Consider the following 21,649-nt stretch of genomic DNA (forward strand, 5'->3'; position numbering starts at 1 on the left):
GGATCAACAAAGAGTGAGATGTTTCAATTCAAGGTGTGTAGGATGTAGGAAATATTATACCAGTGGGCCAATGGGAGGGTGCACGAAAGCATTTTTAGTGTAAGTCAAGGGGGAGGGGAAGAACAATCTTTTCGCATCCTACACAATCTGGGCATTTCCTATGATAGATTGGTGGTGTTCTTTTTCCCTAATTATATTTAAGGAAAAAAGAATTATATCCGGAAGCACGAGCATATGTGTCTATATCTCTATCTTTCCCATGTAGCATATCTATACCCCTTGCTCAGGGATAAGAGAGACAGAGTTAGGGAGTTCTGTCATTGTCATAAGCCACACTATCGGACTTAAAATCATTTCCCTTATATATATTTTGGGAAAAAACTATGTGAGTCTAGGGCATACATTGCGTCCCCTCACATCTTCATTTTTTTTTTTTTTTTGTTGAATAAATAAATAAAGGATCTACATGTTTATAGGCATAAAAACACCTTAGGTTTAGAGAATGCTTTCCCATATATTTCAAAATGGGCAAGAAATCAATGCCTGATCACGTGATCTCTGCACTAGCATAGGGGCCAATGACAGAGTGCACAAGAATTTTTTATGTAGGACACAAGAGCCTTGCAACCACAAAAATCATTCTTTTTCCCTTTAAATATCAAGGGGGGAAATGTTGCGCATGAGATCAGTGTACTAACTACTATATAACCTTCTCACATGTATTTTTTAGGAAAATGTTTTTTGTTGGGGGCAATGTGACCTCTGCCACGAGACGCATGGGGGCCAAAATGATCCAACCCACTCCATGCAATGGAGAATGATTATAATCGGATGCTTTTTTGTGTGTTCCATTAGTTATTGTGCACATGCAAGAATTGTAGTCCCCAACCGGAAACAACGCCCCATTTTTTTTTTTTTTTTTTCTCACGTAAGCTATTGTGAATAATACTGTTATCTTCTTTACCATAAATAAATAAATAAATAATACCATTATGTGGTAAAAAAAAAAAAACCGTTATACACACAACCATTGGTATCGTGTAGGAGTTTTCCTACACTGGCGTGGTGGGAACGTAAATTATGTTTAACTTATGTCATAAGTTTCTTAAAATAACGACAATCACCACAATCTTATTATCTTTGTAGATGATTATATCTTTTTTTTTTTTTTGTTAGTGGTAGATCATTATATCTTGATTCCTAAGCAACGTCACAGAGCATCAACCCGACCACGTGGAGCGCTTGATAGGACCGTACGACAGACAACTTTATCGTATCTGAAACTGGAAAAGTGAAGATCACCTCTGCTCAGTTTCTGGGTGAGGAGTGAGAACGAAGTTGAACATTGGAGCTTCCCAAAAGCTCGGTACTCCTCGTTAGATATCGAGCGAGATCCCCGACGAATACGAAACACTTCCTCATCGGCCGGAGCTTTGGAACATTCAAAAAATTGTTCATAGCCGCTTCACTTCAATCTGAATAATCAATAGAGTAGGGAAGAGGTATCATGAGATCGAGCGACGTGTAGTAGCGCTGCAAGCGGACATGAGTGGAGGTTCTCCCACTACGTTGGAGTGGAAATTTTCTCAGGTCTTCGGAGAACGGGAACCGGGGGAGGATGCTCAAGATGGTTAGGATCTCTGGATTCTCCATTTTATTATCATAATTCATGCTCTGGCGTGCGCTTTTGTTGCCCCTCCCCTGTTTCTTTTCTGTTTTCATTTTTAGAATTTGGATAACATTGAGATACGAATGGTTGAACTAGATGATGATCATTAGAAATTGCTTATTATCGTGTCGAAGTGCATAAATATCACCAGATTGACTGCTAATTTACTAAGTAACTTGCGAGAATTTGTAGAATTATGTTGGATGGACTGTGTGACCTTACGTTTTGTTTACTCTTTCCAAGAGATACGTTCGCTGTTTCTGGTTTTTCTTTTCGTTCGTTCGTCTTTCTTTGGTCGCTGATTCTGTGGTTTTCTCTAGTTGATATCATATCTGCGATGGACTTTGACAAGAGCGGGAACTACCTTGCTGCTGGAGATCGAGGTGGCCGTGTTGTGATTTTTGAGAGGACGGATGTGGACGATGTAAGTGTTTCGGTTTTTTAGAATGAAAACAAGAACTGATCGTGCTTGTGATTTTGCTTATCCTTAGTCATTGAATTTCTTGATTAATCAGTTAAGGTCTCGGAAAGAGTTGGAGCACTTGGATTATGGTCCCAAGGTTCGTCCTGAATATCGTTACAAGACTGAATTCCAGAGTCATGAACCAGAGGTACTTGTTACGTTGGTCTTCTGTGGTCCAGAATATACACTTCACCTGTTTTTTAAAAAATGGACTTGTATATTTGTGCTCACAATCTGCTTTGCAGATCCTGATGATGTTGCCTTTTCTTTAGTTTGATTTTCTGAAGAGTGTGGAAATTGAAGAGAAAGTTAACAGAGTAAGGTGGTCTGTGACACTAAATGGTTCACTATTTGTTCTCTCATCGAATGATAAGACAATTAAGCTATGGAAGGTATATATAACTTTTATCCTTTCTTTTTGTTGGTTAAATGACTAGTTGAAACATACAAATTGCAAATCACTGAAACTCACGGGCAGTCCGTCCCCTTGATTTATTTGTTTTAAAAACCACAGTATAAGGCAGTCCTTGTGCACCATATAACATTTTCTTTTCCTTTATCTGCTTTGGAGGTCAGCTTAAGGAACGGAAAGTAAAGAAAGTCAAAGAGATAGACCTGAATCCATTTGTGTGTTCAGAAAATGCACTTCTTGCTGAGAAGAGTTTCCAGACTGGGCAGCAGATACCATCTGTTCCTAATGGCAACCTTCTGGAGTGGACAAGTGACACACCAAACCACACATTCCCATCGTCTCAAGGAGGGGTTACCAAGGTACTGTTCTGTGGGCGATCTTCAAGAGGTCCTTTTGCCGAGTATTATTTCTTAGATTTGTGACTTTGCTAAGAATGGCAGGCCAAGTTACAATGAGGTTACTTATGTAAACAGATATCTAGCACTGGAGATGCTGCTCTTGCAAGATGCCGGAGGGTTTATGCTCATGCTCATGATTATAACATTAATTCTATCTCAAACAATAGGTAAATTTGTAGATTTTCTTTTACCCTTTCCAAAAATTATTTTCTCAACTCTCACTCAGTTCTCTAGTTTTGTGTCCTTGCAATAAGGAAAGGGGACATAAAAATAAAGTGTCCATTCCTAATTAACAACTTTGTCCCTCATAGTATATTTTTGCTCCCTCGTTGATTATAGATGGAGCAGGTGCAAGTTTAGCAGTTTCAAAATTGAAATTTTCTTTAGTTTTTCTTTGGTTTTTCTTTTGTTTCTGACATTTTTCTCTGGTTTCGTACCATCTGTGCACTGTGCAGTGATTGTGAGACATTTGTTTCTGCGGATGACCTTAGGATAAATTTGTGGAACCTAGAGATTAGTGATCAGTGTTTCAACATCATTGACATGAAACCAGCCAACATGGAGAACCTCATTGGTAATCTTTCTTTCATCCCCCAAATGGTATTTATTTCCCACCTCCTGGTTGCTTTTTTTTTTTTTTTTTTTGGGGGGCGTGGGGTGAAGAGGGTCAAACTATTATATTTTTTTCCCTCTCTTTAATCCACTCACCCCCCAAAAAAAAAAAAAGTGACTAAGAATTCTGAAGTATGGGATAACAATCTAAGGGAACGAGAAAGAGTTAGTGGTGTGATGGAAGGATAGAGGCTACTTGTTTTGCTAATAAATTTAGACCTCACCTGTTTCCACTCTGTATGAGTCAAAGCAAACACCATACTAGTCGAGTAGCACCGATAGGGTTATGGCAGGGTCGTATCAATTTAACCCACACCATTGTAAAAAAAATGCCCCCTTTCAGTAATAATTTCACCCACACCATTGTCATGCTCCCTTTCGGTAATAATTATTCTCATCGTAGGATTTTTGGTCCTTGTCCACCAACTCAATAACGCAATCTAGACATTTTGTTGGTAATCAGGTAACAACGGTCCAAATATGGATTGACCACTGCTATTGGCTATTCGTGATGGATGCATTTTTTGAAGTCCATTTTTTGGTCTGTGTTTGTTTACTGGTTTCAATACCTTGTACTAATGGACATTTTTATCCAGAGGTTATAACATCAGCTGAGTTCCATCCAGTTTACTGTAATCTCCTTGCATATAGTAGCTCAAGGGGTTTTATACGGCTGGTTGACATGCGGCAGTCAGCATTGTGCGATCAACATGCTAGGATGTGAGTTAATTGTTCTATTGTAGGACCTTGATATGAATAGTGGCATTCATGTTTTGTATTTCACTTCCCATTTTCACCCCTCTGTCTACAATGACTTCTAGCTTACTACTAAATTGTAGCTTGTTAGCTTCCCCCTCTCCCGGCGAAGCCCCCAAATAAATTAGACAATGCTAATGAAAGTATGCATAGCTTTTTAACTTGAACTTTTGTTTTATATACAGATTTCAAGATCGTGAACCCCATGGATCTAAATCATTTTTTACCGAGCTAATCACATCTATCTCTGATATAAAGTTTGCGAGCGATGGAAGGCACATCTTAAGTCGTGATTATATGAATCTAAAGGTATTCTAGCTACTGTTACACCAAAACATGAATTCAACAAATTCGAGAAACTAGAGATTTTTTATGAATGCAATGCATTTACATTTTCAGTTGTGTAACTGAGTTCATTCTGGCTTATATATGAATATACATATCTTAGATCATGTGCAACGACTTTCCTCCTATGACAATAGCAGTTTTTAAGGAGAAAAAACTAGAACGCAACCCTAAAGCAATGCAGAAGGTAATGGGAAAAACAAGAACAAACAAGCCACATAGGTTTATCAGGTTCTGCAAGATTGCCTACGTCCTCGGTGAGATGAGATTCTGCTTCACTATCAATGGAGAATAGGGTTACAGCACTCGTCCTCACACCTCTCAAAATTGCTTACAAAGAAAGTAAATCTAGATGGACCCACCGTTCTCTCGGGGGGCCTGCACCAGTTCTCCTTGGATTAAACTGTGACAGAATACAAGACATCGTACACCAACCAAAAACTCCAAGAACAAGGTCTAGGCATAAAATTAATTCCAAAGATGCACTGTTTTGACTAAAGGATGGTTCAGAATCACTTTCCTGACTTCAAAGCCAAAAGGTGTGAACTTGCTGGTTTTGTGCCGTTAGAATGAGTCTTTACCTGTACTTGCACCCATGAAAGTCCATATCATGCTAGAAACCGTGAATAATGAAGTCAGCTAAAACATCAAATTGGTCATCCAAGGCTCCAAGCTACTATTTATTATGCTAATAAGAAATTGAACTCAAGCCGAGCAACACATGCAAAATTGGATCAGGGTTATAGTTTATTTGGTTGCTGGTTTTTGGGTTGGGGGAGGGGGAGTGCAATGCAATGTAAATATCTCAATTAATTATTTTATTTAAAAATGAAGAAAAATATTGGAATCAAACATGAAATAAGCTATGATACTAAATCTTATGAATTTATTGATGAAAATTCATATCACACCATACACAAGACTCGGAGGTCCAAGAGAAATGAAGGAAAAAGATATACATGTTAGTAAACAAACTTGAAATCCTGATGCTTTATGGCCAAAATATGTGATGATATGTAACAATTTACTCTGATCTAGTCAGATGACATGAAGAAAGGAACCTGGAGATTTAAACCAGAATCAAAGATAAAGATATACATGTTACTAAACAAGCTTGTCGGAACTAAAGGGCTGCCAAGCTTCCCTGAAGCTGAATTTGGTATGGTGCGTTTGTGCCAGAGAACTTGCAGCAATCCTTAATTGAGCTGACTGAGAAAGGTGCAGTTTATGAAATGGTGAGATATGATAGGTTTCACACTTTGGGGTTCTCTAGAAAGGAAAAATGACAGGACAGGTGCAAATAGGCCTTTGATTTTGTCCAAGGAAAAGACAACGACTATGGGGACCAAAACTGGGGTTATGTTGGTGGAAAAGTAGCAAGTACGTATGGGAAATTTTCAAGGGGTTGGCTAGGGATCTAGGCATTTGGCTAATTGTACTCTTGGTTTCTGTATGATGTGAATTCATAAGTAGTGCCCCATTTTATAATTTTCATTTTGTTTTTTCTCCATGGTTTTCTCATTTCTTTCTCTGTTAGTGCATAGTGTTAATATAGGAGGTAGATAAATTGGTCCTCCTCTTTATTTTGAGTTTTCAATTTTTATTTTTTTTACTTTTGATTAAATTTCTTCATTAATTTTTTTTCCCCTAATGTAACTATTTTCTTCACTTTTCCCTTTATTGATGATTGCCTCATCTATTGCTAACACTGTCTTTTCTGTTTATATGCATTTTCTATCTTGGCAAAGAACCATTAAGTTCCATGTCATTTTTATTGTACTAAATAGACCACTTTGTCCCTTATTGTAGCTGTGGGACTTGCACATGGAGGCTTCTCCAGTAGCAACTTTTAAGATTCATGAGTACCTTCGACCTAAGGTAAGATTTATTTATTTATTTTCCTCTGATTATCAATTGAAAATGTTAGATATTAATTGTATTATGTGTTGAAGTTACCTTTTATGAAGATCATACACTGGGCCTTCTATTTTAAAAGAGTAAAAAAAGAAAGCACTGTACATTCAAGATACCCCTTCAGAGTTATCCATTAATATGTCCCATTTTAATATCTGTAGACTTGTCTGTGGTTAAGTTTGTAAAGTCAAGAAGACCTACACTAGCTAAAGTTTTATTTGTTGCCTATTAAAAATGAGGAAAAAAATCCCACCATAGCTGTTCCCTTCTTAGCTCATCAGTGCCTCTGTTATGATTACTGGGATAATGGAGCAATTCCCTCCAATTTTGTACATTTGGGGTGTATTTTCAATTTTACATTCGCTTGCTTGTTTTCATTGATGTAACATGAAAGGTTTCCACAACTGGGCTCAAAGAGTCGGATTGTTCTCAGCCAACCCCAATCTGGATTGGTGTCAAGATCGCTGGATCCACTGTGGATCAGTCCAATCTTGCCACTGGTTAGACTGTCCACTGAATTTTTATTTGGGGTTGTTCCCTGCCGATATTGATCCAGGCCTGGCGCTTCAGATTCAGCTGATCAGTTAAACCATGATTTGTGGTTTTAATCTAGATCCAACCTTAGCCTAGAGAAGCGAGTGACTGCCGATATCTGAGATTTTCTTACCTCTTTTTTATTTTCTCCCATCCCCATTTCTATAGATTTTTGTTCGTTAAATGTTTCTCATCAGGGGAAAATTCATTTCTTTTTTTAATTTGGTTGATTTTGTTTTTATGTCAGCCTAAGCGATCAAGCATATTTCTAATTGACAAACTGTTTCATGCATATATTCCGGTCATGTTTCCACTCAACAGGACAGATCAGTACTGCATTCCCAGTTTCCAGTAGAGCTGACAAAATACTATTTTTTGTATGCAGTTGTCTGACTTATATAATAATGATTCAATTTTTGACAAATTTGACTGCTGCCTCAGTGGGGATGGGCTTCATGTTGCTACTGGAACTTATAGGTTTGTGCTCTGGATAGAATGCAACTGTAGGTGCATGTTAGCTCAGAGAAGAGGCTTCTACAACCTACTTTTCTTGCATTTCACCTGAACAATTGCAGCGTGATGACTCTTGCACTTTATCTATGACTTAGCAATCTTTTTCGGGTTTTCTCTCGGGATGGAAATGAAGAAGGAACCACACTAGAAGCTAGCAAAAATCCTTACCGGTATGCTTTTATCTATTGTCTTTCAGTACTCATACAGTGTGTCAACTTCTTGGAAAGTTAATAACTGATTAAGACGTCGATGTCCATGTTACACAATTGAATTTTTTTTTTTTTACTCATCATGCAGTAATGGCAATGCAGGTCCATTGGCTAAACAGAAAAACATCTTTCTTATTTATCGAGGAATAGAAACAAACCTTTGACAAACCTGTACTGGTCTGTGATAATGTATTTCTCAACACTCTGATATCTTTACTTTCAGCTGGTTGGGCCTGCAGTGAGAATTGCTACCTACTGTGTCAAGGATCTGTGCTTATTATGTTTTACACCAAATGCTTCTTCAATCTTCATTTAGAAGGTTCCTTGAAGTGATTATAATAAAAGTCTTTATAAATTACACTTAAACACACTAGTCTTTAATTCTTTATAAACTTTTTACACATGCTCATTAATCTCAACTGTAGAAAAGATAGGTGTTGCCTCATTTATGAGATCCAGTGGACATTGTACTTGTTCAATTTCTGTGCTCCTAAGTAACCTAGCTGAAGCAGTGGTGCTGTCACAGTAAAATGTTTAGAGATTGGGGTTGATATGGGTTTTGGAAGACTCTAAATGTAGAAATGCATGTGTCTCCTTATTTATCTCCTACTTCATTACTAACCAGGAAGCAACATCACCAAGCTACTTCCAGAGCTAGACGCACATCGCTGAGCAACCTCACCCGTGGGCATTTCCGACAAGGTTGTAATCTGTACCCTACATTCCTCTCCAAGTTCCTCTTTTTTTTTGCCGTGTTGTATCCCAATTCGATTCTTAATTCACAAGTGCTTATTTGAATTTCACAGGACATTCAAGCTCCGAAAGTAATGGGGTTCCTTGTGACTTAGCTTCCAAGCTGCTGCATCTGGCATGGCATCCATCAGCTAGCTTAATTGCTTGTGCTGTTGCGAATAGCTTGTACATGTACTATGCATAATTCTTCTGAACTATCATTGCAAGACCACCTGATATAAAGTAACATTTGCAGTGGTTCTGTTCTTATCCCCACCCACCAATGTATGTCCCGTCTATTTGCCCTTTTTTCTGGTAGGCACCATCTATTATAGGTGTTTGTGTATTCACATAGGGTGCTATTGCATTAACAGGATATTGAAAGAAATAATACGATTGATATAGCCATGTCATTCCTCTGGGCCCTGTGCATCCTTTCTAATGGGGACTTTTTTATGCGTGGTGTTGGGGGGGGGGGGGGGGTTGGGCTTTGATCAATGGTGCCAAAGAATTTGTCAGGGTGATAAAAGTTTTCCTTGAAGCTGCCAAATAGTGGGGTGATAAAAGTTTCCCTGGAAGCTCCTTCAAAGTTGGAAGCCCATAATAAAGAGGGAGTTGAAGATAAGTTTAAGCGTGTAAGAGATTCTGTTTTTACAATAGGTTGGGAAGAAAAAATACTGGGTCTTTTTATGTCACCCAAAATCGTGCATAGGTAATCTGCACTCTGCAGCCAGCCAACCACGGTTATGGAAATGTGTCTAAATTGTTTGCAAGCGGTGAGATGCAATGATCATCCAATAGTTGGGAAGATCAGAGCATGCACTCCAGTCATTGGATGCTCATTACACCTCACAACCTCTTCATCCGGCATTTTACATAGGCTATTTTGTAGTGGATTTTTTTGGGTATATATTTTATAATGGATTTACACCCTCTAAAATTGTTATGAAATCATCACTGGTTGCTGAACCTCAGATCCCACTCAGCTTCTACCGCCCCAACTTGCTAGCACCACTGGTTGATGCTCCCTGCAATCACCGCCCAAACCTGATTTCATAGCCCTCTGCATCTCATCATCTCTATTCTATATTCTGAAACTCAGCATCCCCAATCTACAATCACATCTAAACCATGCCTGAGATTGCCTCTGATTCCCTGCTTTATCACCACTGTCAACCGCCTTTGCTTCATACGCTTATCATATCCTAGCACCACTAACCCTGACCAACCTAAGGATGTGAATTTGTAACCGAAACCATTTACCGAAATCGAATCGATCCGTTTACACCGAAACTGCAAAACAGTTTAGTAAATGGTGCGGTTATGGTTTCAAGTTTCAGGCCGATTAGCTAAACAGGTTGGGTCAGTTTTAACCGCGAAACCTGTCGGTTTCAAACCAAATTGAAACCGTTTAAATCGAACCGTTTAAAACCATTTTAACCGATCCGATTAATCCGTATAACAATTAAATAAAGCAGGGGCAGTAATCCGTATAACAATTAACAATAAAATTAAGTGTCCATTCTGCTTTGGTATGATTTATTGCAATTCAGTTCAAGTTTAGGCTTTAGATCATGAACTTGTAATTCATTTATGTTACTATTTGTTATCACAGATGGGGTGTTTTGGCTAAACCACCTGTCATTTTAATGTTTTTTTCTGTAGAAGGTTGGATTTAGATATTGTATGATATTAATTCTATATGTTTGAGAATGACCATGTAAAGAAGTAGCACTAGATTATCAAATTAAGACATACCATCGTTAATATAGAATCTCTTATTTATGGTTACCAATTATTGTTGAATAAGCTTATGATCTTCAGTTTAGAGATGGTTGCAAGTTATAACAAACCGATTGTGAACCGTTTTACAAACTGTATAGAATAAATTGAAATCGAAACTGTTTAAAACCGTGAAACCGACACCTTTTAGAAACCGTGGAAACCGAAACCATTTACTAAACAGTCACGGTTTTAGAAAGTGGAACGGTTTAGTAAATGGTGCGGTTATTGTTTTAGTCAAATAAATGTGAACCAAACTGATCCGCACCATTTAAATCGAAACCGAACCGATTAACACCCTTAGACCAACCTAGTCGCCCAAATCCCCTTTCCAAAAAAAAAAATCACACCAAACCCACCAAGTCCCAGCCATCGCCCAATACCCAATACCCATTGTCAATCGTCCAACACCCACTGCGCATCAGAATCTCCATTCTAATCCCAATCCCAACCCCAATCCATGTTTGACCAACGACAACGGTTTTTCCAGGAAGCAAATAGAAGGGGAGTCGGGGATTGAGAAGGAGCGGGGGAGAGAGAACAAAGGAGATATGCAAAGGGCGGTGTTGTAATGGGTGTGGGTTGCAGCGGTGAGCGGGGTAGAGAGAGAAAGATGGGGATTTGGCTCATTTGTGGCGCAACATAGTGTTCGGCACGCATCCAACTAAGGGTGTTAATCGGTTCGATTTTGGTTTAAACGGTGCAGATCGATTCGGTTCACATTTATTTGACGAAAACCATAACCGTACCATTTACTAAACGGTTCCACTTTCTGAAACCGCCACCATTTAGTAAACTGTTTCGATTTTCACGGTTTCTAAACAGTGCTGGTGTCACAGTTTTAAATGGTTTCGGTTTCGGTTTATTCTATATGGTTGTAAAACGGTTCACAATCGGTTTGTTATAACTTGCAACCATCTCTAAACTAAAGATCATAAGCTCATCCAAAAATAATTGGCAACTACAAATAACAGATTCTATATTAACAATGGTATGTCTTACTTTGATAATCTAGTGCTATTTCTTTGCATGGTCATTCTCTAACATATATCATTAATATCATACAATATCCAAATCCAACCTTCTACAACATCAAATATTAAAATGATAGGTGGTTCAGCCAAAACACCCTATCTGTGATAACAAATAGTAACATATATGGATTACAAGTTCACGATCTAAAGCCTAAACTTAAATTGAATTGCAATAAATCATACCAAAGCAGGATGAACACTTAATTTTATTGTTAATTATTATATGGATTATTGCCCCTGCTTTATTTAATTGTTATACGGATTAATCGGATCGGTTTAAACGGTTTCAATTTGGTTTGAAACCAATGGGTTTCACGGTTAAAACCGACCCAACCCGTTTAGCTAATCGGCCTGAAACTTGAAACCATAACCGCACAATTTACTAAACGGTTTTGCGATTTCGATGTAAACGGATCGATTCGATTTCGATAAACGATTTCGGTTACAAATTCGCATCCTTACATCCAAGGCCTATAAACACCTTGGGTTGCGTGCAACCGCCTTGGGTTCCGTGCCAAGGAGTTTCTAGGCGTTGGATGCGCGTCGGACATTGTGTTGCGTCACAGATGAGCTCAATACACGCGGCGGATACGAGAGAGGAGGAAAATGCAATGGCAGTGGAGATTTTTCTTTCTCCATCCAACGGTGAGTAAAAAAATGCTAGCGTAGGGTGATTGGGAGATTCCATTGTACCCTGGCGAGAGCTCCAATTTGTTGGGCTTAAAACATACGATCGTTCCTAGGCCCAAAAAATGAGCAACAAAATTGAAACCAATAAAAATCATTTAACCAAAGCCATTTACTGAACTATTTATTATATATATTAAAGAGCAAAGCCTTCTGACCCCTCCACGACCACCTACTCTTCCATTCTTGCAATCCACTACTATTTGCGGGTCAGAACATACCTTGACCTGCCTCACAACCCACTCTCACGAGGGATTTGGTAATGGGTATTGGATATAATATGTTGATATCGATCTGGATCGCCCAGTATACCATCGGATGGATTTACCTCTGATTTCATTTTAAATTCAACTTTTTAACAATTTTATTTCTATTGATAATGATACGATCCAGCTCATCGGATACTAATTCCTTGATCCATGCTTCTTACTAAATACTTCATGGAGTGTTAAGTATGTGGCAAGGTAATTCAATTATGAATTTACAGCATCACCCCATGGAGAATACCACAATTATAAGACCACCACATCTATTTCACCAAATTAGACTCAGACCTCATACTGTCAGTTACAGTTTAGGAATATACCTCATATGCTGATGTCAGTTATTATATTTTATTTTAAATACCAAAATGCCCCTATTAAATGTGAAGTACCTAAAATGCCCAGGTATTAAGTCCCATACCCAAATAGATTTGGATCGTTCAGATATCACGGCGGCAGCGGCATCGGCATTGGCGACCAATAGGAACTTATGGCAACCAGCAACAACTCTCTACCATTAGAGCCAACGACTTTCTCCGCACCCATGGCTTCCTATCTCATCGACACCGCACAAGAGCTGTCGTGCAACAGAGCAGTGACGCAGCTCAAGCTCATATCAATGGTTGTAATCTTCCTCACTAGCTTCATCGGCATCTCTTCACTGGTCCTACATGCTCGTCTCTTTCAAGGCAAACCCATCTACGAGAAGCACTTTTAGTAAAACAAGATTTGGGATTCACTATTCTACTGTGTAGCCCTCGCTCCTGAACGCGTACCACCCTGTCAAGTACATCCAATGCGACGTCTCCATTGCCGCTTCTGCTGCCGATCCTTTTGAGTCCATGAAAGAACTGATGTTTTATATAATTCAGTAAATGTTAAATCCAGGAATAAAGAAGTATTAAATAGTCGTATTTGGAGATAAATGATCTAATCTCTCTCTCTTTAAACCATGTTTGAAAGAGGAAGTATTAAAGGTGGTAAGTCTTGCTGTGCTCAGTCTTGAAGTTGGGTTTGTTGGCTCCTTTCTCTATAATTCGTCTCTGGTTATGGCATCGGTCCTGTTTCAGTGAACAATGCCCATAGTACAGGAGTTTGGAAGTTGAAGACTGGAAACAAAATTATGATATATGTTAAGTGCATCTAGACTCCAGAGAGTTCAATGGCAGAGAGTCATGTCGCATTTGGCTCCTAGCTTCGTTGTGGTTTGGAAAATAGGAGGAAGAGAGAAATTGGGTTAAAATGAGTTTTGGTGTAAATGGTATAACGGTCATTTTACTTCTTGACTTAACAGTGACTGATGATAGGGGGTTTGAGTTTAATTTGGTGAAACAGAATGGATGTTCTTATAATAGTGGCATTCTCTAGGGGCTGGCGTTGTAAATTACCCTTCAATAATTATTGATTAGATTCGGTTGGGACCGATATCAATTGAATTAGTATGTATGTTTAGGTATTTATAAATCAATTCTAGGATATTTCAAACAAGTTCCAGTCAATTATAATCCAATCCATATCCCAATTACGAGTTCTAAACCTTCATGAGTGTTTATTGGGTTGTTTATATGTCAAATATCTTGGCCTTTCACAAATTTGTGGAAATTCTAAACTTTAAATTTATTTCCTATCAAATTAGAATAGAAAGAACTCTTGCTTCAAAAACTTGGGCTTTTCTAGGGTTCAGGCGGATTTGGATTTTCTGAACAATGCATCAGAGGAGGGAATCATGTGATTGGTCACCTAAAAAATTTTCAAATATATAATTTATGGGATCAATATTTTCATTGCTTCTGATGATTATTTTTAAGTAAAAATAGTATATTAATTTTCTTTTGGTATTATATTAAATTTCTTTTGGTGAATAAAAATATGATTTTAAACCTTTATAACATTTATCCAAAAAAAAAAAAAAAAACCGTTATAACAAAGGAGACCATGGTATTTTCCCCTAAAAATTCAATTTAATGTAATTGAGGAGAGAGCTCAACAGCCTGCTCAGGCACTCATTGCCTTAACTCTTACGTACCTCCCTATCAAACCTGAGTTAACTTGTTGGAGTTAAAAGTTGATCCCAGATTTATTTATTTTTTGATAGGTAGGGAGAGAAGTAGGTGAGCACGACCCTTATTATTATTTTATCCCAAAAAACTAATATCAATGAACAGAAGGATCGATGAGAGAGAGAGAGAGAGAGAGAGAGAGAGTAATAATATTAAATAACTATACACGATAATATTATTATGGCAACTTGGGCAGCCCAGTTGTGGGTGGCGCTCTAGCGATGCCAGCCGGCCCTCCTCAACCCTAATATCAAAGCTTTGGCCCTTCACAGGCCTTCATTATAAAGCTCTCTCAAGTAACAAGTAGCACGTAGCAAGTAGCCTGCAACCTTAAAGGCTTCGCTTCACCTTTGTCATTTTTTTCAGCGCCTCCCTTTTTCTTCTTTCCTTCTTACGTTTATGTAGAGTAGAGATATATTTTGTTTTGTTTTTGGGTTTTGAGTTTTAGGTTTCGGTGCAAAAAACTTCCATCCGCATGCGAACAACCATGGTGGGCAGAGCGGCCATATTTTGCACAGATTCATGATAAGCACTCACAAGTGCTTCTCTGCTGCTTCTAAACTTCTTTTAAGAGGTTTTATGTATGTGTGATTTTCACACAAAACCTCCTTAGGATTTTTAAGCATACATTTTTCTTTTCTTCTTCTTCTTCTAATTTTTTGGGGACTACTGTTACCTTTTATGTTCTTGTTCTTTCGGATTCATTCTATGGAGTTGCCCTTCGATCCTATCCTCTACCTGCTATGTGAGGTAGGAACAGTTTGGCTGCTGCCCAGTTGTTCAACCCATTCGAGGTTGTATCACTGGGCAAGTATTAGACTTGTTGTACAGTAGTTAAATATTTTTTAGAAATGCTACCAGTTGGGCTGGGCTCTCTCTCTCTCTCTCTCTCTCTCTCTCTCTCTCTCTCTCTCTCTCTCTCTCTCTTTTTGAAATTTCAAAAAGGGGCCAGATCTATCATTGGTGTAGGTTTTGTTGATCCACTAGTATGAGGGCCTTGCTTTCGAAGTTTGATCTGTATAAATTGCCAACCTCGACAATGGGATCCCTTGTGTGGAGGTTATTGTATGGAGAGTAAGTTTTTAAAATTCTGGTTGATGCCAATTCAATCTAGGCGATCGTGATCCATCTGATTTTTAAAACCATGATGGGAGAGAAGCCTGGACTTTTTAAAATTTTTAACTTAGTTAGTTTGAGATGTAATCTCCTTAAAGTAGGCAGTGGGTACACATATTTTTCCATATCTAGGTAATAACATGAATAGCTCACATAGCAAATTTTTTATATAACCTCTAGTAACCTATTACTATATGTTTATGCAATCTCTTAGTTTATCCACCTCGATAGTCTTAGAATTTTGAATGGTTTGTTTTATCATGTGGTCAACTCTAATTTGAATTGAAACTTAAATATGAATAGGAGACTGTTGGGGCTTGAGGAGGGTCATAATGTAGGCAATTTTACTCCTACCATTTGGTCACAATGGGGTGACTACTGTTTCACCAAGGTTCGGCCCATTAAGTCTACATGTCTACAAAATTATATGAACAAGAAACAATTGGGTCTACATATCCGCAAAATTATATGAAGAAGAGATCATTGAGGGTCTTCACAAAATTTTGATAGCATCCAATTTAAAAGAGAGTTTTTATTACTAAAAAAAAATCTAGGTTTGAGGTTTTATCCTTATCTTATTTTTTAGGGGAAAGTTTCCATGGTAAAGAAAATCTGTAGTCATAACTCATAATTATCTCCACCCACTATTGCACGAAGTTGTTGGTGCCCTTGGGAGCTCATTCAACTACATAGAAGTTAGGGAATCCTTTCACGGTGGGTGGTGGGAAACATAGTCAATATCCCTTCTTTTTTAATGTCTGGACTCCCAAGCCTGCACTTTTAATGGGAAAATAGCCAGCCTGGCTCGTTCAATCACTTTCCAGCAGTATAGCAAAAACCTAGCTTATGCATGGGAAATATTAAAGATGGGTGATAGACTGGGCATTGGAAGTTTTACAGGGTTGAACAGAACTCTGTTTATGTAGCTTGGAAAGTGGAGGATGTTAATGACTTCAATCCTTGTCAACCCTTGTTTGGTTTGGAAATACCACAAGATTGAGCCCATCACTAGGGCCACCAGCCTGAATTTTTTTTAATGATTCTTGTGGGCCTCAAGTCTTTCTTGGTTCATGGGTTCTTACATGACCCTAGGGTTTAATAAGGGTCATTTGGGTTGTGGGCTCTTACATGGGCCAAAAGCTTTATTTCCTAATCTTAGCTTGCAGAATAGCAATTCTCATTTTGGTTCCAGTTGAAGGAGAAAGTGAGTTTGTAAAAACAATTGGATCTGATGCTGTAGCCACTTCAATTTAACTCTTTTTTTTTTTTTTTTAAATGGAACAACCATTTAAACTATTTACAATCCTACATAGCAAGCAAATAAATGTGTCTCAAGCCCAAATACAACCTCATAGTCTGAGCATGGCAAAGAGACTATGGAGTTCCACCTATCATTTTCTGTATTGAGGTTATATAAAACACACATGGTATCTTCCACCATGTAATCTCATGTCCCATGTACCAGAGAATAATATGATGATCCAGAAGGGCTTGGAGCAGAAACCATGGATAACAAATGGGAGCTTTCACCTTCTTCCTTGCTTTCCATTTCTTAAATATCTAAATACGGTGGGTCAGTTGGGAAAAGGTCCACTTGATCCCCACTGCTTCTCAGTAATTCCACCACCTTTACCATTGTTGGATGATAATCCGGTGTGGCTTGTGTGCATAATAGTCCCACACGCACCACATGTAAGATCTCATCCTTCACTCCATCCTTATAGAAACATCTATCTATTATTTTTTCAACTGTGTTATCCTTGTAATGGCTCCACATCTGAAAACAAAGGGCATAAGAAAGACAATTGCAAAGCTTGGGAACAGTGACAGGTGAAAAGGGGCTTTTACTTGGGATTGATTAGTTTAAAACAACAGTCAAAAGTAGCTATCGAATCTGCAAAAACTCAAATAATGACATAAACAGATTTCGCTATTATTAAAAAATAAAAGAAAAAAGGTGGACTAAATAATTGAAATGCTTCTATTGTTAGATGCATAATTATGCCTATGGATCCTTGGGATTTGTAGATCTTTTTATATCCCATAGTTTTGGGTTATGGATGGAGCCAAGGATCACAAATCCGTCTATATATCCATCATGTATATTGTCCTTTTCCTTCCATCTTGCAGAAGAAATATTAAACAGACAGGAGAAAAATATACAAAAACGGAATTTTCAAAGGAAAATAGTTATATTTTTTATAAGAATTTTTACATGACAATGGGAGAAGCCTTTTTTTCTGTTTATAATTCAACAAGGCAATGAAATTATCTACTAGACTAGCACAAGAAGCCCTGAGCTAGCTGCAACATGTGAAGTATAGAAGGAGATCAACTTCAAATTTCCAGCAATGAATACTTTGTAATCCAGTAATTGAACTTTGCCCAATCTTTTTCTTTTAAGGAAAAGGATTGGGCCGAATAAAGGTGAAGTACCATCTAGTGTGTTTTATATCAATCACATTTTCTGTTCTCTGTGTTTTTAACAAAAGAGTTCATTATTGATGATTTTTTTACCTCCTTAAACCAGAGGCCTGAAATCCTGGCAAGCCCGATATGCACTTGCAGCCTAGGACCTGAAAACATGGGTGATATATTCTCTGTAGAGACAATTAGCTAAAAGAACCTGGGGTAGACCTAAACTGACTCTAGGAGAAGTGAGGAAATACATGTAAAGCTTAGGACTAGTAACAAGTATGACTTTGAATAGAGCTGAATGGATAAAAAGTATTCATGTAGCCAACTCCGTTTAGATGGAAAAATGATGAGTTGAGTTGTAGACAATTAGCATATATTGTGATTTCCAGAATGACACACAAAGATAAAAAGCCCGCAAATTACCTTTGGCATTCTGAGAATGAAAATTAGTTACATACCCTTGCTAAGAAAGATTTCCGTCCCTGTGATCCCACCTCGCTGCTGCACCTTTGACCTGTTACTACTTCAAGAATCAGAACTCCAAAGCTGTATAAGTCAACTTTCTCAGTTAGGTGGCCATGAAATACATACTCAGGAGCCATGTATCCTCTGCAGACACTTGCTTTTTCAGTTCAAAGATCACAGAAGAAAACCAAATGATTGAAAATTTTACAGCAAATTAAAAATTGTTGGTGAAAGTTGAAAAACTCAGCATAGTGTTATGCAAGCTTGGGGGCAAACATGTAATTATTCAAAAAACATAAAAAGATTGATTGACCAAGTTGATCTCTTACAGTGTTCCTGCTACTCCAGTGCTAAGATGGATTAGACCCTCTGCAAAAGATCTTGCACGTCCAAAATCTGTTATCTTGGGCTTAAAATTATCATCAAGAAGAACATTACTCGCTTTGATGTCTCTGTGGATAATTCGGATTTCTGACTCCTCATGGAGATAATAGAGACCTTCTGCCACCCCTTGAATAATATCCAATCTCTTCTCCCAGTGTAAAACTTTTGCTCGACTATGGTCTGTTTCACATAATCAGAATTAGATTACGAAATAACCAGTGTAGATAAATCAATAAACATTAGCATAGGCTTAACTCTTATTTCTGTGCATGTCAGCCGCAACCTCTACGAAAACTAAGACAAAGTACAAGAAAAGTTTGATTCAACAACATACCAAATATAATCTGATCCAGGCTCTTGTTGAAGTAATACTCATAAACAAGCAAGCTTTCGGGGCCATCAGTGCTGCGACCAAGCAATTTCACTAGATTTTTGTGGTGGAGGCAGTTGATCAGATCCACTTCATTTAAGAACTGATCAATCCACTGTCTTGTATTCAGGAACAACCTCTTCACCGCAACTTCTCTTCCATCAGGAAGTACAGCCTACAACATATCAAAAAAGGAGAAAAGAAATATTAGTCACAAATGTTGTCAGGTTTGACAACATATTAAGATATTTTCTGAGTCTTTGTTCTACCTTGTACACAGTTCCATAGCTGCCCTGCCCAAGCTTGTTGGATGTGTCAAAATTCTTGGTACCGTTCCTCAATTCCTGGTATCTGAAATTGAGCTTGGATTGAGAAATGGAAGCAGAAAGCCCTGCTCCATATCCTGCTGAAAAGATTGAATAGATCAAAATTCCTTCCACATAATTGTCTCCTTAATTCTGATAAATTTCTTTCTGTGCTGCTTACCTTTAAGAGACTTAGAATCTGAACTGCGGAAGTATCCCTTGGCTTTCCAATTCCCAATCCCACTTAAAAGTAGCGCAACTCCACCAACATAACCAATTGTTAAGTTTGTCTCGAATTCTTGACCCGTTTTGAAGATTGACCCGATCCGACATATTTTGGTGGCGACCCGAATGGGAATTTTTCTGAGATCTGTGATGGAAGCAGAGGGCTTGGGCCGATAGGCCCAAGCCCGGAGCCCATCACTGATCTCGTATCTCGTATGGGGGTGCGGGGGCTACGCCCCCGCGGTATGGTTCGACCGATCGACTGCGACCCGATGGGTCGAACCGCTATTTGGAATATATATATAATGTACTGTTGCTTGTTGAGAGTCATTGTATTCTAGGGTTTTCACGAAGCTAAGGTTTCAGGGCGAGTTCTTCCTCGCCGCTGCTAGGGTGTAATCTTTCTTCTGCATAGTGAATCATCTTCTTCTTCGCCCGAGGACGTAGCACATCACCCTGGTGTGTGAATCTCGTTAAATCTCTGTGCCGTACGGATCTATTATCTCTCTTTATTCGTGTTTCTTGGTGTTTGATCTAACACCAATGATAATCCATAAGGTGTTATGATTTCCTGGAAACAAGTTTCGGTTGAAAAAAAAAAAAAAAAACTGATTGACCTAAACATGGATCGAAAGTTCTAATAGAAGAGCTAAGTGTGGGAACATGTTTCTCTGTGTCTCATTTTTTCAAAAAGAGGGAGGGCAATTTTGAACTCTTCTTGATTACATTAAAAACAGAAAGTGATATATTTAACTTATTTTGATTAAGCTTTTAGAAAGAAAGCCTTCAAGATTACCTGATGAATTCGAGGTGGTCGGAAGTGAATTCCAAAACATCCCAGTTGAATACCTCAGATAACAACCAGCATTAAATGACTGACCTTCAAGAGCTGGAGAACATGAATTGACAAAAGAAGCAGCAGCTTGTAGGCAACTATTGCATTTCTGATTGTCCAAGCTCTCCCAACTTTGGGCAAGAGAAAATACTGAGATATTGGAGTTTGAAACCGATCCAACAGCAAAACCCTGATTCTTAATAGCTTCTGTGCTAACATTCCCAACAGCCTCGTTAACAATTTCTTTATTTAAACTTATCAGGCAGGGAACTGTTCGTACTGTAAGAACATACTTTTGAGTCCCCTGAATCCATGGCTTCATTGAAGAACGAAAAATTTTCATAACGACCAAAACACCCTTCCAGAAAAAATCCTTCCTCCTATCTTAGGATAACACTTAGGGAGAATGGATCGAATTACTGAGAAGCAAAGTTCGCAATCTACTAAACTTAGGTCTTTGAAGCACTGGGCAAGAGCATAAACAGCATTTGGGCCTTCTCCGACAACGGTAGTCCCAAACCCATTTTGATTTACGAGAGAGCTTAGACTATCCATTGCGGGAATAAAGTAATCGGCAAAAAAAGCACCTGACGCAGCATTAGTTGTGCCGCAGTATAAGCCTACGATAATTGTCTGGGAGTCCGCCAATGAAATCCCCCAAAAGCATGATACAATGAAGACAACAAAAGCAACCCTGCCGTTTTCTGTAATACCCATGGTTTGACAGTCCCAAAATCCTAAAATGTAAAAATAATGAATAATTCTTTACAAATCAGAAAAAATCAGTACAGCCTATGGTTGAGATTGAAAATTCCAAATATGTTTGGATTGACAGACAACAAGAAGAAGGTTCTCATTTCAAAATCACTGCTTTTCTGTGCTGCCCTTCATGAATCCGGAGAAACCCTTAAGAAAAGGCACTTGGTTTGATGATCTGCACAAAACCACAAGATCTGCTGTGAAGAAGAAGAACAAGAAGACTGGTTTGACGACAACGGGGAACCTACTAAGCTGGGAGCTTCTAGGAATTTCTAAGGTTACCAATCTAGCGTGGCCTTGCATCCTTTTGATCTACTAAATTCCTCGTTCATGTTTCAAGGCAGACGAGTACAGTGACGCCATTGGGTGTCTGAAAAATGAAGGATAGA

At 38.4% G+C, this 21,649-nt stretch overlaps 2 protein-coding genes across 3 annotated transcripts; one reads left to right on the forward strand and one right to left on the reverse strand.

Moving 5' to 3' along the window:
• The first annotated feature begins 1,290 nt into the window (after positions 1-1,290).
• LOC122067379 (serine/threonine protein phosphatase 2A 55 kDa regulatory subunit B beta isoform-like) lies at positions 1,291-8,970 on the forward strand. 2 transcript variants are annotated; one of them, XR_006136677.1, is made up of 14 exons: positions 1,291-1,630; positions 1,990-2,093; positions 2,185-2,280; positions 2,405-2,524; positions 2,709-2,903; positions 3,018-3,109; positions 3,398-3,516; positions 4,151-4,274; positions 4,496-4,619; positions 6,465-6,533; positions 7,489-7,580; positions 7,712-7,786; positions 7,928-8,527; positions 8,632-8,703. XR_006136677.1 is itself a non-coding variant. In XM_042631210.1 (14 exons), the coding sequence occupies exons 1-14, from the start codon at positions 1,546-1,548 to the stop codon at positions 8,760-8,762; spliced, it is 1,503 nt and encodes a 500-aa protein (XP_042487144.1). In that variant the 5' UTR covers positions 1,292-1,545; the 3' UTR covers positions 8,763-8,970. The 2 variants fall into 2 exon arrangements, 1 of the variants encoding a protein (XP_042487144.1); XM_042631210.1 differs by having other exon boundaries at positions 1,292-1,630; positions 8,451-8,527; positions 8,632-8,970.
• Positions 8,971-17,823: 8,853 nt separating this feature from the next.
• Positions 17,824-21,218, reverse strand: LOC122067378 (cysteine-rich receptor-like protein kinase 3). The gene is made up of 6 exons (XM_042631209.1): positions 20,922-21,218; positions 20,463-20,817; positions 19,623-19,700; positions 19,406-19,539; positions 19,101-19,311; positions 17,824-18,946 (listed from the first exon to the last, which is right to left on the reverse strand). The coding sequence occupies exons 1-6, from the start codon at positions 21,216-21,218 to the stop codon at positions 18,708-18,710; spliced, it is 1,314 nt and encodes a 437-aa protein (XP_042487143.1). The 3' UTR covers positions 17,824-18,707.
• Positions 21,219-21,649: the final 431 nt, after the last annotated feature.

Source organism: Macadamia integrifolia, unplaced genomic scaffold, assembly GCF_013358625.1.
Source record: "Macadamia integrifolia cultivar HAES 741 unplaced genomic scaffold, SCU_Mint_v3 scaffold2876, whole genome shotgun sequence".
Lineage (NCBI taxonomy): Eukaryota > Viridiplantae > Streptophyta > Magnoliopsida > Proteales > Proteaceae > Macadamia > Macadamia integrifolia.

Coding starts and splice junctions, on each gene's coding strand:
- LOC122067379 (XM_042631210.1), top strand. CDS start 1,546: ATGAGTGGAGGTTCTCCCACTACGTTGGAGTGGAAATTTTCTCAGGTC. Junction 1,631..1,989: donor GGGGGAGGATGCTCAAGATG/GTTAGGATCTCT, acceptor GGTTTTCTCTAG/TTGATATCATATCTGCGATG. Junction 2,094..2,184: donor AGAGGACGGATGTGGACGAT/GTAAGTGTTTCG, acceptor TTGATTAATCAG/TTAAGGTCTCGGAAAGAGTT.
- LOC122067378 (XM_042631209.1), bottom strand. CDS start 21,218: ATGGGTATTACAGAAAACGGCAGGGTTGCTTTTGTTGTCTTCATTGTA. Junction 19,701..20,462: donor GACCACCTCGAATTCATCAG/GTAATCTTGAAG, acceptor ATGTTGGTGGAG/TTGCGCTACTTTTAAGTGGG. Junction 18,947..19,100: donor CCTGGATCAGATTATATTTG/GTATGTTGTTGA, acceptor TATGTGAAACAG/ACCATAGTCGAGCAAAAGTT.